This window comes from Pezoporus flaviventris, unplaced genomic scaffold (genome assembly GCF_033815535.1).
Source record: "Pezoporus flaviventris isolate CSIRO_AGI_PZ_B2104156 unplaced genomic scaffold, CSIRO_AGI_Pfla_v1 ptg000036l, whole genome shotgun sequence".
In the NCBI taxonomy this organism is placed as follows: domain Eukaryota; kingdom Metazoa; phylum Chordata; class Aves; order Psittaciformes; family Psittacidae; genus Pezoporus; species Pezoporus flaviventris.
In genome coordinates this window covers 5872887-5886035 of record NW_026892584.1, presented here as the reverse complement: position 1 = coordinate 5886035, position 13149 = coordinate 5872887, and the positions used below count along the sequence as shown (strand labels likewise).

General features: G+C 43.1%; 1 protein-coding gene across 9 annotated transcripts in view; it reads right to left on the bottom strand.

Moving 5' to 3' along the window:
- The window catches only part of DENND5A (DENN domain containing 5A), a 70570-nt gene extending 58792 nt beyond the window's left edge, over window positions 1–11778 (bottom strand). For all 9 annotated transcript variants that reach the window (XM_061462952.1, XM_061462944.1, XM_061462948.1 and 6 more), the window contains exon 1: window positions 11458–11778. In XM_061462952.1, coding sequence (XP_061318936.1) covers window positions 11458–11581 — 124 coding nt within the window. In that variant the 5' untranslated portion in view covers window positions 11582–11778. The remainder of the gene's footprint in view (window positions 1–11457) is intronic.
- Window positions 11779–13149: the final 1371 nt, after the last annotated feature.

The following is a 13149-nucleotide window of genomic DNA, read 5'->3' as shown; positions in this document are numbered from 1 at the left end:
CCATGCTTCAAGAAAAGCTGCAGCTGCCAAACCTGTAAGAAAACAGACACTCCATCAATGGACAAATGCCTTCAGATTATGACTTGCTTCCTTCCTTCCAGTCCCTCCTCCTTCAGCAGAACTGCACGTATTTCTCATTAGAGAGGACTCAGCAAACTCTCTGAGTTTGCTACTAAAAAGAATTCTTCCCTTTTATCCTGAAACACATAAACCCTCTGTCCTCCAGTTCTATCTCCCCCTCCCCCTGATGGCAAGACCACCTGCCACAGTGCAAGCTGAATTGATGGTTAGACCAGTTAATTTATTACTGGAACTGGGACTTAAACAGTTTTCAAAGTGGATCAGGTTATCTATAGGAGAAAATCCTCATGACCACTTTCATTTTACTGCAGCACTGCTGTTTAAGCAAATGGAATCAGGGGTTTCATCCACTGCCTCTAAAAAATCAGGGTTTCAATCACTGTCTCTAGCAGCTGTCATTCCTCTGGATTTGTAACAGATCCACCACCTATGATTTTTGCGTCTGGGACTTCCTCTGAAAACTTCTTTATGCAAGTTACTGTTCCACTTCCCCTGACAAAAGAGCTCAAAGGCAAAGGAAGCCCACTGTCTTCCTTTCTAAAACCAAAGCGCAAATACACAAATACACATTCCAGACACACTGCCCTCAACTTAGGTACCTATCTTAAGTGTAACCGAAATGTATGTTGCATGGAGTGCCAGCCTTCATCTGTAAAAATTGGAGGACTTTCTTTAGAGGAAGTAGAAAGAAGAGGAAGAAAACAATTAGAGAGAGGAAATGCTCCAGGGCTCCAGGGTTTGGTTCTTTTTTTGTTTGGTTTGGTTTTTTGTTGTGTTTTTTTTTGTTTGTTTTGTTTTTTGTTGTTGGTTTTTGTTTGTTGTGGTTTTTGGGGGGTTTTTGCCTGTTTGTCATCTAGGGAATCTGCATTTGCTTGTAACAACAAGCCCCATCCCAACCCCATGAGAACTTTTTCTTTCCAGTATACAATACACATTTGAACGTTCAATGGACAATACAGCTCTTCCTAGTGCAGTCACTAAAAAGGTGGGAAGGACAAAGAGATAAATTAACTCTAATCTGTTGATTGTAAAAGATCCTGTTGTTTCCCTGCTTTCTTTTGCTTTCCAAAATTCAAGAATTGCAATGTTTCAAGAATTGTAACATGAAGAACCCCACTGTAAACTGAAATAAAAAAGTTCGTTCCACTAACTGGGCATCTGTAACACTGGATACAAATAATCTCTCGATCATCCACTACTTTGATAGAATAAATTCTTCCTAGCCCTTTATGGCAAATGAAAATATAGGAGTTAATAGCTATCCATTCATCATTTAAGTTTCAGCACTCATTTAGTTGATAACAAAACGTATTGCTATACACACACTGGAACAGTTTCAAATCCTGCAAGAATGAATGTAAAGCACTGCAGAAAAACAGCTGAGGACATCTACATTCTGCGACTGTAACATCAGGAAACCAAAAGCCTTTGTTTTTTTATTTTCCTGGCACTGTTTCAAGGAAGGCAGGAAGAGGTGGGACAATGAAGTGGCAGAAAGAGCCATCAAGAATCTAGGGCAGCTTTTAAAAAACAAGCAAGAAAAAAACCCCCAAAAGTCCCCAGCTTGCTTCTTTAAAAGCATCCTAAAGCATTGGGGTTTACTACTTTGCATGCAACACAAGAAGGCAGATGGACACAATCGGCTTTAATCAAGACCGCGCCTGGCAGAAATTTCCACGGAAATGGTCTTAAAACCAGAATTGTTTTACTAAACCACTTTTCTGCTCTAGCCACAGCAAAAAGATATATAGAAAGATATTTAGATCTGTTTCCAACTAAACAACAGAAGCAGCACTCAAAATTACACTGACAGGCGTGTTCTCAGCCATGGAGGTTGGGGAGAGACAAGCCGTTTTCATGACACAATAGATCTAGCAACAGAAGACACTAAGAAAGGAAAAGGGTGGCTTGCATGTACTAGAAATACAGAACAGAAGTGGAGACAAGCATATTTTAAGCATATTTAATATAGAAATCAGCTGTTCTCCTCATGCTCATCTAAGACTGGCAGACCCAGTGAGACTGCTTCAGGAAAGCATAAGCAAACAGAAGCACAGACAATTTCAGGCAACACCTCTGAACCACTGGACATCCTTTTACAGTGACATCTCACATTCAGTTAAATGTCCTTACTTGTGTGCTACTGTTGCCCTCACAGCTCCAGCTCTGAGCACTGATGGAAACATGCCTGTATAAGAGCACAAGGAGCAAATGTCACTGAAGCACCTGTCCAGTCCTTTAACCAAGTATTTCCATTCTTCTGGGAGACCACTGAGGTTTTGTGTGAAAGAGGAAAGCCTTATTTCAGACATCAAGCCTTCCAAGCAGGTTCCAATTACATACAGAGGTCCGCAAAATACAAAAAATTCAGCTATACAACCATCCTGGTATATGAGTCCTGTCCAGTCTGTCTCACTTTCTTATCTACTCTTTGAAATCAATGTTTTGCAGTAAGGACTGTATTCCCCCCATTCCCCAAAAAAATGTTCTGTAAGGAAGTCATCAAGTTTCTTGATGGGGTATTCTCTATTTCTTAAATAGAAGTGATTTCTAATACCTGGAAATTAATCAGATATACTGACCGTTAGGTCTATATGACCAAATACAACTAATTCTGAAGTTTGTCTTAGCTCTGACTGTATCCTTCCTTATCACCTCACCAATCACTTGTCTCAAGCATTCTTCCTTCTACAAGTGCCATATCAAGCAGAAACAAGCATGAGTTAAAACCCTTCCCTGGTCGGACTTGAGTAAAACAGAACACATATATAGTTCTAATTTTGGAAGACTTTATAGGAAGGGGGGGAGGGGGGAGGGAAGACATGGAAATAAAACTAAAAATAAAATAACACAGATACACATATACACCATACAAGTTCTTGCCAGGGCACACTATCACCCATGCATAAGAGACTCAGGACTATTTATGGAATTAATTACCAAAAGAACACTCAATTCACCTCATTCAGTGGAAACATCCAGAATCCTTCATCTTTCCAAGCCAAGATTAGGCCCTGTTTAAAAGGCCTCACGTGTGAAATGGTAGCCATTCTCAAGGCTACTAACACATGCAAGTGCAGATCTCTGTGCAGATAAGGTTGGTTCATGGATCCTAAGCATACTTACAGGGGAGACTGCAATGACCTTGCAGCATTAAAGTAATTTCACACAGCATAAGTAACTTCTGCTCTCTGGATCATAAACCCTTTAGACATCAGGTCAGTCTTTTGCAGATCATTCACATGGATTTCAGTCTAAAGAACTCTTTGAATATGGCCCCCAACAGAGCTGTGCTTCAGGACACCTCTATCAATTTCATAGAATCATAGAATCATAGAATAGTTAGAGTTGGAAAGGACCTTAAGATCATTTAGTTCCAACCACCCTGCCATTAGCAGGGACACCTCACACTAAACCATATCACCCAAGGCCTTGTCCAACCAATCCTTGAACACTGCCAGGGATGGAGCATTCACAACCTCCCTGGGCAACCTACTCCAGTGCCTCACCACCCTAACAGGAAAGAATTTCTTCCTTATATCCAATCTAAACTTCCCCTGTTTAAGTTTTAACCCCTTTTATTCCTTGTCCTATCACTACAGTCCCTAATGAAGAGTCCCTCCCAGGCATGCCTATAGGCCCCCTTCAGACGCTGGAAGGCTGCTATGAGGTCTCCACGCAGCCTTCTCTTCTTCAGGCTGAACAGCCCCAACTTTCTCAGCCTGTCTTCATACGGGAGGTGCTTCAGTCCCCTGATCATCCTCGTGGCCCTTCTCTGGACTTGTTCCAACAGTTCCATGTCCTTTTTATGTTGAGGACACCAGAATTTAATCAATGGCTGTGCATTATCAATCTCTTTCCTCACACCAAGGCCTGGTACTCCCTGGAATCTGCTGCACTGAACCATGTCCAATGGTACTAGCTAGTCCTCATGCAAGGGAAGAAGGCATGAGCACAAGACCACAGTAAGGACAGGGAAGGGACATGACAACCTGGGCTGCCATAAAATCAATGCCAGATTCATCCTCAGAAACAGCAGAGATACTGATAAATAGAAATTTTAGCAACCTTCGGCAATACTTTTCAATGAGAGCAAAATCAGGAAACAACAGTTGGTAAGGGAGCTTGCTGAAAGTAGCAAGTTAAGGAGGAATAAGTAATACATGCAAATAGCAGAATAGCTCATAAAAATTTATGCTTGTAGAGGACAGAAGCAATGCAGAGATCAGTACACTGCAGCAGCCTTGAGATCTCTGAACACATACTTCTGCAATAGCGTGCAACTGTAGATACAAGCAGCAGCAACTACAATTGCAAAAAACCTCTTCCAAACTCATTCAATGTCATGCTGAAAGAATATCTGTTTCTGCAAAACCAACCTTTTTTCCCTTCACTCAAACACTGAAATGTTACTATATCTGAAAATGAACAGGTTGCTTACGAATGCCATGTTATCTGTCTGCAGATCATTTATCTGTGAATACAATAAAGTTTCTTTCCCAGGATGCTTCGGTATCAGTATGTAAATGTCTCAATACAGGGGTACACATTGTACCCGATTGTAGCTGGTCATAGAGCCAGTAGAAACCAAAAAAACTAAATAAAATGGCAATACTCTACAATTCTATGGGAAAGTTTGAAACTAAAGGTCTATTGCCCACCAAACCATAAGCAATGTAACGTTTTCCTAGAAAGACCAAGAAACATGCCTTGAGCAGAAGCACTCTAAGAAAATCATCATTCATCAGTTTGTGCTGAATTTGACCACAAATCTGAAAGGCTTGTCAAGAAATTCAAAGAGAATACATCAGTAAGTAATTGCTTCTGACGTTGTCACTTCATATGCATCATATTTCTGCTATATGAGCCTTGCAGGTTAGAGGGAATTCAAAAGATAAGTATGAGAAGTCATTGCCAAGAACAGTCAAGTAGGACACCACTAAGTCAAAAGGCAGATAAAAACAGTTCTGGCATTTTGTAACTGCAGGATCAATAATTTGAAGATTTTGTGAGGTGAGGTGGGGGCTGTTTTATTATTTGCAAATGTCAATATTTCCCATACAATCAATTTAAGATGTTCCATTTGTGTAGTCTCACTCTTGCAGAAGAAACTAGAAAGAAAACAAAACACCACAAAAAACCTCAAAGGAACAAAAAGCCAAATCAACCATTCTTTGTATGCCTTGCTTTAATAAGGTAAAATTCCTACAGCTTTTTTTAAGGACTTCAAAAGTCGGTCTTGTAAGCTTTTCATTCTTCAGACACTCTTGTAGATCCTTAGTCTATTCTCAAATCAAGAACCTGTAACCCTTCTCCTCCCCTACACCTTACCTAAGAGCCTTCCAAATAAGCTGAAATTGCAACTGAATACTGAAGGGGGGAAGAATAAAGAGTTTTGAGCTGTTTGAGGGAGATGATTCTGTAAAGCACAAAGCTGCAATCAACCTAATACACAAATATGGCAATCACAAGGTTGGCATTATAGAAACATCACCTAATAAACTGTGGCTTCAAAAGCAGTTCAGCGAAGTACAGCTGCTTCCCCCTTACATCAGCTCCCCCATTCTTTATTCTACATATCAGCTACCGTAGCACGTCTGCCTCAGTTCCCAAAGAAACAAAAGATCTTTTTGGCAGTCAAACATGGCAAACAGCTCTAGCTTCTTGGGAAAAGATAGAGGGGGTAGGGAGGAGTGGAATAAACTATTATTCAGATTAAAATGTTCCACATGTGCCAGTGTTATTCTAGCCAAAAGTTGTTGCAATCTACTGCCCATCCACAGTGACCTATGTGAAAACAAGAGTGTGGTCTCAACCTTGGTGCTACTGGAGAGGCCCCCCCCCCAAGAGTTAACACCTTGGTTAGCAATCTCAGGAAAGCAAAGAAACTGAAAAACCTCCTTTTCAGTCTCAGAGTGAATCCCCAAGGAAAGAGGCACACCATTGTGGGAAGCTTGCACTGATACCATCCATATTATGGACAAAGGGAGGAAGAGAGATAAAAAACCACCTAAACCAAAGCTCACAAAAATCACAGAACACTTCAGTCTTTGCAAAAATCAAGCAATGGCTCCCACCAGCACACTTCACTTCTGCAGCAAGCATTAGTACTTCTACCATAGCAAAGACAGACATTTAGTCACAAACTATTTACCTGAGGAATAACCAGTATTGTAGAAAAGGTTCACTGCAAGAAACACAGCTGGCTCTAACCCAAACGCCATGTCTTTATTCCATGATAAAAACACCCAAAAGAGGAAAATGCAAAACAGGTCAAATATGTCAGAAAATGGTATCTGCCAATTTAAATCTTGCTTACTTTTCTTCCTCCTCTTTCAACTATCCCTTACAAATGCCTTTAAAGCAAAACATTTAAGTTTGCAACTATTTAAGTCTGTTGAACTTGGAAACTAACACAGGTGCTGATAACAGCACTGCTACATGGAATACCAGATAGAAAAATACTACCCTAGTTCTGAAATACTAAGCATTTTAGTGGTATATCTCTGTGACAAATGCCTTCAATCTTTTCACCACACCCCTGTTAAAATAAAACCTACCACCAGGAAACATATGAAGATAAGCTGTCATTTTAAATCCAAAGCCAACAAAACGGAAAAATAACAACACTTCAACTACAGAGAAGAGGAATGAGTGAGACAACATTTCTATTTTACTGGTGAGAAGAAACATTTACTCTAATATCAGTTTGTCCGATTAATTTTGAGTGGAGCTAGGTCAATACTATACACCAGGTATCATCTTCCCCTAGAATTTCACACAGCAGCACCAAATGGTTACTGTGTCAGCACAGACACTTTGCTCATAACCAGTCCTGCTATGCTACATTACTTACATACACACAGATCTTGCCTCAACACCATTAAAAACACAATATGAAAAAAAAAGGTATGAGAGATGAAGAACAATTAAAATGGTATCACACGATCATATACTAGAGTGAAAGATCTAATATGAATTCTCCAAATGCAAACAAAGGGTGTCTTCAGGAAGAGTATTTCCTGAACGCATAGGCTCCAGCTTACACTCATTTTCATCCTCCCTTAAGGATGAAGTTCGTGATCAGACAGACAATTCAAAGCACCACAAGGACTCTGGCAAAAGGAACACGAGTCTACTATTGTACAAATTAATTTTTGGACTAAACCTTGAAAGAGCAGCTCAGACTTGGAAGAAAGTCAGAAAGGAATACAGGTGACAGACTAGTCACTGGCTTTAATCTTCCAGACTAAGACTTTTTTAAGAGCTATCCTACTATTAAATCAATCTTTTCTTCACAGACTGTAAGCATTTTCTTTCTTCCCCCTCCACCATTTTTTTTACACTATTTCTTTTTTTGCAACACTTACTTCTAACGTAACTATTATAATCTTTATGATATAACATTCAAGACTACAAAGGCATGTGCAACAGCAAATTTTAAGATTAGAATACGATGTCCAGATATTTGGGTCCAAGTCCCATACTTTGTAATAGCAACTCCAAGATTACAATCTCACATAAAGTATAATGCAATGGCAAGATGATCCTTTGTTCTGCCACTCTGCAATAAACAAACTCTATTGACAAGTGATTGTTAAAAACTAACACACCATCACGAAGAAAAAGAAACCAAAATCTTTGGTGAAAAAGAACACAGAACAGAAACTCCGGCAGTTCCATGTAGTGCAAGTATTTCCACTATCAGATCACACCTAACTAACTTAACAGATAAGAGACTCCAGCTGAATAATAAGCTGAGGCATGACTTCATTCTCCATACCTTTGCAGAGCACAGTCATAGAGCCTAAATTAAGAAACCCTATCATAATGTTGCAGCACTACAATAAGTTGTATTACACACTAAATTTTTGGTAGTCCATGTATTTCAGCATTTCCTGGTGAACACCAAGCTGGCCATGAGCCAACAATATGCCCTTGCATTAGTTGAAGCACTGCCAGCAGGTCGAGGGAGCTGATCCTTACTCAGTCCTGGTGAGCCTGCACCTGAAGCATTGTATCCAGTTCTGGGCTCCTCAGTACAAATAAGACCAGGTCCAGCAGAGGGCTATGGAGATGACTAGGGGACTGGAGCACCTCCTGTATGAGGAAAGGCTGAGAGAACTGGGACTGTTCAGCCTGCAGAAGAGAAGGCTTAACAGTGCATACAAACACCTGAAGAGAGGCTGCAAAGTGGACAGAGACAGGCTCTTTTCAGTGGTGCCCCATGACAGGGCTAGAGGCAATGGGCACAAACTGAAACACAGGAGGTTCCATCTGTACCATCAGGACACACTTTTTCACTGTGAGGGTGACTGAGCACAGGTTGCCCTGAGAGACTGAATATCTTCATCCTTGGAGATACTCAAAAATCATCTGGATGCTGTCCTGGGCACCTGGTGGCTCTGCTTCAGCAGGGGTTGGACCAGATGACCTCCAGAGGTTACTTCCAACATCTGCCATGCTGTGATATCCTCTATGAAAGAAATGTATCTGTAACAGACCCTTGCAGCATACTTTAGAGATTTCTGTCATCACTTCTGGCACATCAGCATCGTCTAGAAAAGCGAAACTGTGCCTCAGCTCCTCTCCTGTCCAAGTTGTTGGTTTGAGTTGTGGGGGGCTTTTGCTGTTTGTTTGGCTTTACCACCACCAAGTAATTTTTTATTTTTTTAATATCTGCTTTAACAGGTCATCTAGTGAGAACACAATTATCAAAATAAAAAAGATCACTTGAATTTGGGGATAAAAGTGCCCTAGCAATAGAGAATAACTATAAAGTCCTGTATAGTATTTCTCACTATATTAAAAGAAAACAAATATATATACATATACTGTGCATTTTCCATCAGTCAGCCAACTTTTCCAGGAAAAGGTGTTACAGCTGTGCTATTTAGTACGCTTCCACCATACAAAGAAAAACACAATCAGAGGTGCCTCTACAAGAAAAGGACCTAGACTGAGCATCAATTCAGGATCTTATAGTTCATTTATAAGCCTGCAGAAAACGCTGTTATCATCAGTACTAAGGCTGAATACCTGAAATGCACAGTTTCATTAGCTCGGTGAGAACAAAGTGTGGCAGCAGCATCCCCAGAGGCCCCGGCAGCGGGGTAGCGATGACATCATGCCAGTCTGAGCTCCGGCAGCCCCAGTGCACACAGCCCTGGAGAGACCCAGTGTGCCCAGCTCCACCGTGCTGGGGAGCATCCCGCTCCCCACCCTGCACCCACCAGCTCAAGTGCCAGTGCCTCTCTGCCAACAATGGACACTTATGAAGCAAATTGTTTCAACAGTACAAGGATTCAGAATCTATTTTTCAGCACAGAAGTAAGGGGGGGGGGGGGGGGGGGGCACGAAACAGTGCACAATAACTCTTTCATTCAAACAAGAAAGCCTTTCAGGAAGTACAAAGTATTTCAAAGCTTTATCCAAAACCCACTGAAATCAACAGAGGCCCTTTCCATTTGTATCGGTGAACACTGGAGAAGGCTGTACCCTAAGACACAATCTGAAAGCATTATCAGTTGCATTACCGTGCATTACGAATAACACAACAAACTCAAGAAAAGGCACTGAAATTGCAGCTAGCTCATCCACTGTGACATTATCATAAATTTAGCCTCCTCCCCCTTGTTTCTCCCCCTCTTTTTTTTAAACCCTTTCCTCAATTCATGCAAAAATCAGTCTCAAGCATAAATAACAAAACCTGTTCTCCCCGATACCCCACACCTTGTCAAAAGCAACACCATTACAGTATCACAGTGGAATAGCAGAATCCAAGATACACTGCACACTACAGTTTTATGTACTGGAGTCCTTGACCAGGAAAGTAAATATAAGAAAGAACATAAATTATCCAGCTTCCAGACCTGCACACTCAAACGGAGTATTTTAAATAAAGCACTCATGTCTCCCAGTTTCCTATTAGCTAGCTCAGAATAACACACTGCTGCTTTTAAGTTTAATTATATGAGGAAAGTTATTTATGTTTCTCTCAAGACCAGAGAGTATTACTGAGTGTGCCTTGCACTATGTTACACAAATAGATATATAATAAATGAATAAAAAAATCAACACCAGAAAATGTTTTCAATCTAGAAACTTTGCTCACCGGTGACTTCATCAAGAAAAAAATCTATGGAACCTCACGTATCTTTCAATTAAATTGTATTGCATTTTGTTCTTTTGGGTTTCTTAAATCAAACTGATGCTGTAAATTAAAGTGTTGCTACAGAATTGGCCAATATGCTGTATTCAGTCTTCAACTCTCAAACTGTAGTCTACTATTATTTTAACATCAGACAAACATGAATTCTTTTAGGGTAAGATACTGCTCAGGATGAGAAATTCTGTTTGAAGTCATTAGAAGGAAAAAAAAAGAAAAAAAAAAAAAAAGGAAGCTTCCATGATAGCCAAAGTTTAGGTGAGTTCAATGTAAGTCAGTTCTAGTAACTCAAATTCAATTTCACAAAAAACAAGGTTTTATTTAGTGAGGGAGGGTTTAAATACAATGATGTAAAAAAACTCATGACATCTTGTAAAAAGGAAGCTAATTAAAAAGGTGGGGGAGAAAGCACATCACTGGTCAAGTTCTAAGCTCAGATACACAAAATAACTTTTGATGTTAGGTCAGGTTTTCACCACTGCATTCCTGTCTCTTTCTGGACAGCTAAGGATACTAAGCAACAATGTAATTTAACTGAAGCCATTACACTGAAACTAAAGCTGAAGCAAGGTGCTGCTAAAACAACAGATTTTAGCCTTAAAACACAGGTTTGAGGCAGTATTGTGGCACAGTCTGACACAATTTAGCTGCGTATTTGGTGTGATCATTCTCATCTAACAGAATAAATAGTTCCTAATTTCCGATACTGCTGGAATAGAATTCTTATCTTATGCTACAACAAAACTTAATATTGAACAAGCAAAAAGTCTTTTGCTTTCTCTCCAGAACCTGATTCATTAAGATTCCCTGCATGTTTCAAACGTCCAAAAGCCTGACTAAAAGTTGATAAATTCATCCAAGCTCCAAGTGGAGGGCAATGTATCACTGCTAAGATGAGAGATGACCTAAAATGATAACCACGGCCACCACAGCGCCTTCCCTCTGAAAAATCCGTTTAAGAGTGGTACTCTGTCGGGTTTGTCAGAAGTTGGGTGCACAGCTGGCCGTTCCTGCAGGTCGAGCACTTAGGGCAGCTACACAGATCCCGAGGCGTCGGGGCGGGGGGCGCTCCCCCGGCTTCCCCGGGTCTGCGAAGCAGGGAGGCGGCGAGGCTGGACCCCGCCTCCAGAACTGCTGCCGCCGCCACCACAGCCAAGCTGCCCGCTGACAGCCGCCGGCCGCCGCTCCCCAGCCCCGCTGCCACTCACCGGAGAGCTCGTCCGGCTCCAGCCCGGTCTCAGTGTCCAGCCCGCAGATCACGAAGTAGTCGGCGAAGCGGCCGGGTGCCGAGGAGGAGCCGCCGCCGCCGCCGCTGCCGCCGCCGCCGCTCATGCTGGAGCCCGAGGGGTGCGCGGCACTCAGGAGGTGAGAGACCAAGCGGCGGCGGGCAGCGGGGCTGCGCCAGCTGCGCCAGCTGCGCCGGCCGCCTCCATGACGGAGCGGAGCGGGCAGCGCCGCACGGCATTGTGGGTACAGCCCCCAGCGGTTCCTGCGGAGGGGCGGCCCGGGCAGGGAACCGCAATGCTGCGCCTGCGCCCTGGGCTCCCCGATGACGTGATGCTGCTGGGCCAGGCGGGGGGCGGAGCGCGCGCAGGGGTGGCCTCGCGCGGTGGCCGTTTGGTGGGGGCGCGGGCGCTGTCTGAAGGGACAGGCGGGGTACGTGGGTGGGCTGCTGCCGGGTGTGCCCCGTACCTTCTGGGGACGGACCGTAGTTACCTGTCTGAGCTTCGGGGACTGAGGGGCTTCCCGCAGAGGCTCTCCTCAGCCAGCTCTGCCCCCTCTGCAGTTGGAGAGGACAAGAAGGCTCTGCCAGGGGCTGCTCACTCAGGCACGGTTTAGTTGCGGTGGTGCTTCAAAAGCATATAGAACCATAGAATCAACTAGGTTGGAAAAGACCTTTAAGATCAAGTCCAATCGTTACCCCGGGTCTGCCAAGTCCATCACTAAACCATGTCACTGTGGGCCTCATCTACGTGGTCTCTGAACACTCCCAGGGAGGGTGATTCCGCTGCCTCCCTGGGCAGGCTGTTCTGATGCCTGATCACCCTCTCAGTGAAGAAATGTATCCTAATATCCAATCTAAACCTCTCCTGGTGCAGCTTGAGGCTCTTCTTGTCCTATCACATGTTATGTGGGAAGAGATCATTCATCTCTTCATCCTTCTCTTGGGTAGGTGTAGGGAGCAAGAAGGTCTCCCTTCAGCCTTCTCCAGACTAAACCCCAGCTCCCTCAGCTGCTCCTCATCAGATTTGTTCTCCAGACCCTTCATCAGCTTCGTTGCCCTCTGGACCTGCTCCTGTATCTCAATGTCTCTCTTGTAGTGAGGGGCTCAGAATCAAACACAGTATTCAAGGCGCAGCCTCACCAGTGCCATCTTTCTTCGTCACCTACAGCTTCTCATCCCTGCTCCCTGAAGGCTGCTGCCCCAGTGGTTGTGACTCAGCACCTTGGTGGAGCAGCCATACCCTGAAACTAGCCCAGGTCATGGAGGAGAGAGGGTGGCTGCCAGGGAAGTGCTTTTGGCATTGTTTGGTGTTAGGGTATTTGGGTGCCTGGTTGTTGGGGTTTTTTTTCCATTTGAATTAACATCACAGACAATTCTGTTAACAGTTAGGCTTGCACAGCTGAGTGAAATCCCTCCCTTGGGCCCAGCATGGAAATTAAATGGTTGTTCCCCTGGGGAAGAACAAGAACGACTCAAACCAAGCTGCGGACCAGTAACACATACCCATGCTCTGAGCTGAGAGTACTTCTTTCCACTGACCATAGAGGGGCCTCAGATGGCCTTGCTAGACTAAAACTAGGTCTGTAAGCAGTTCCCCTTCCCCTCCTCACTCAGTTCTCTATTCATGGCTTTCACATCAGAATTCTTCCGTACCCTGTAGGGCTTATAAAAGGAG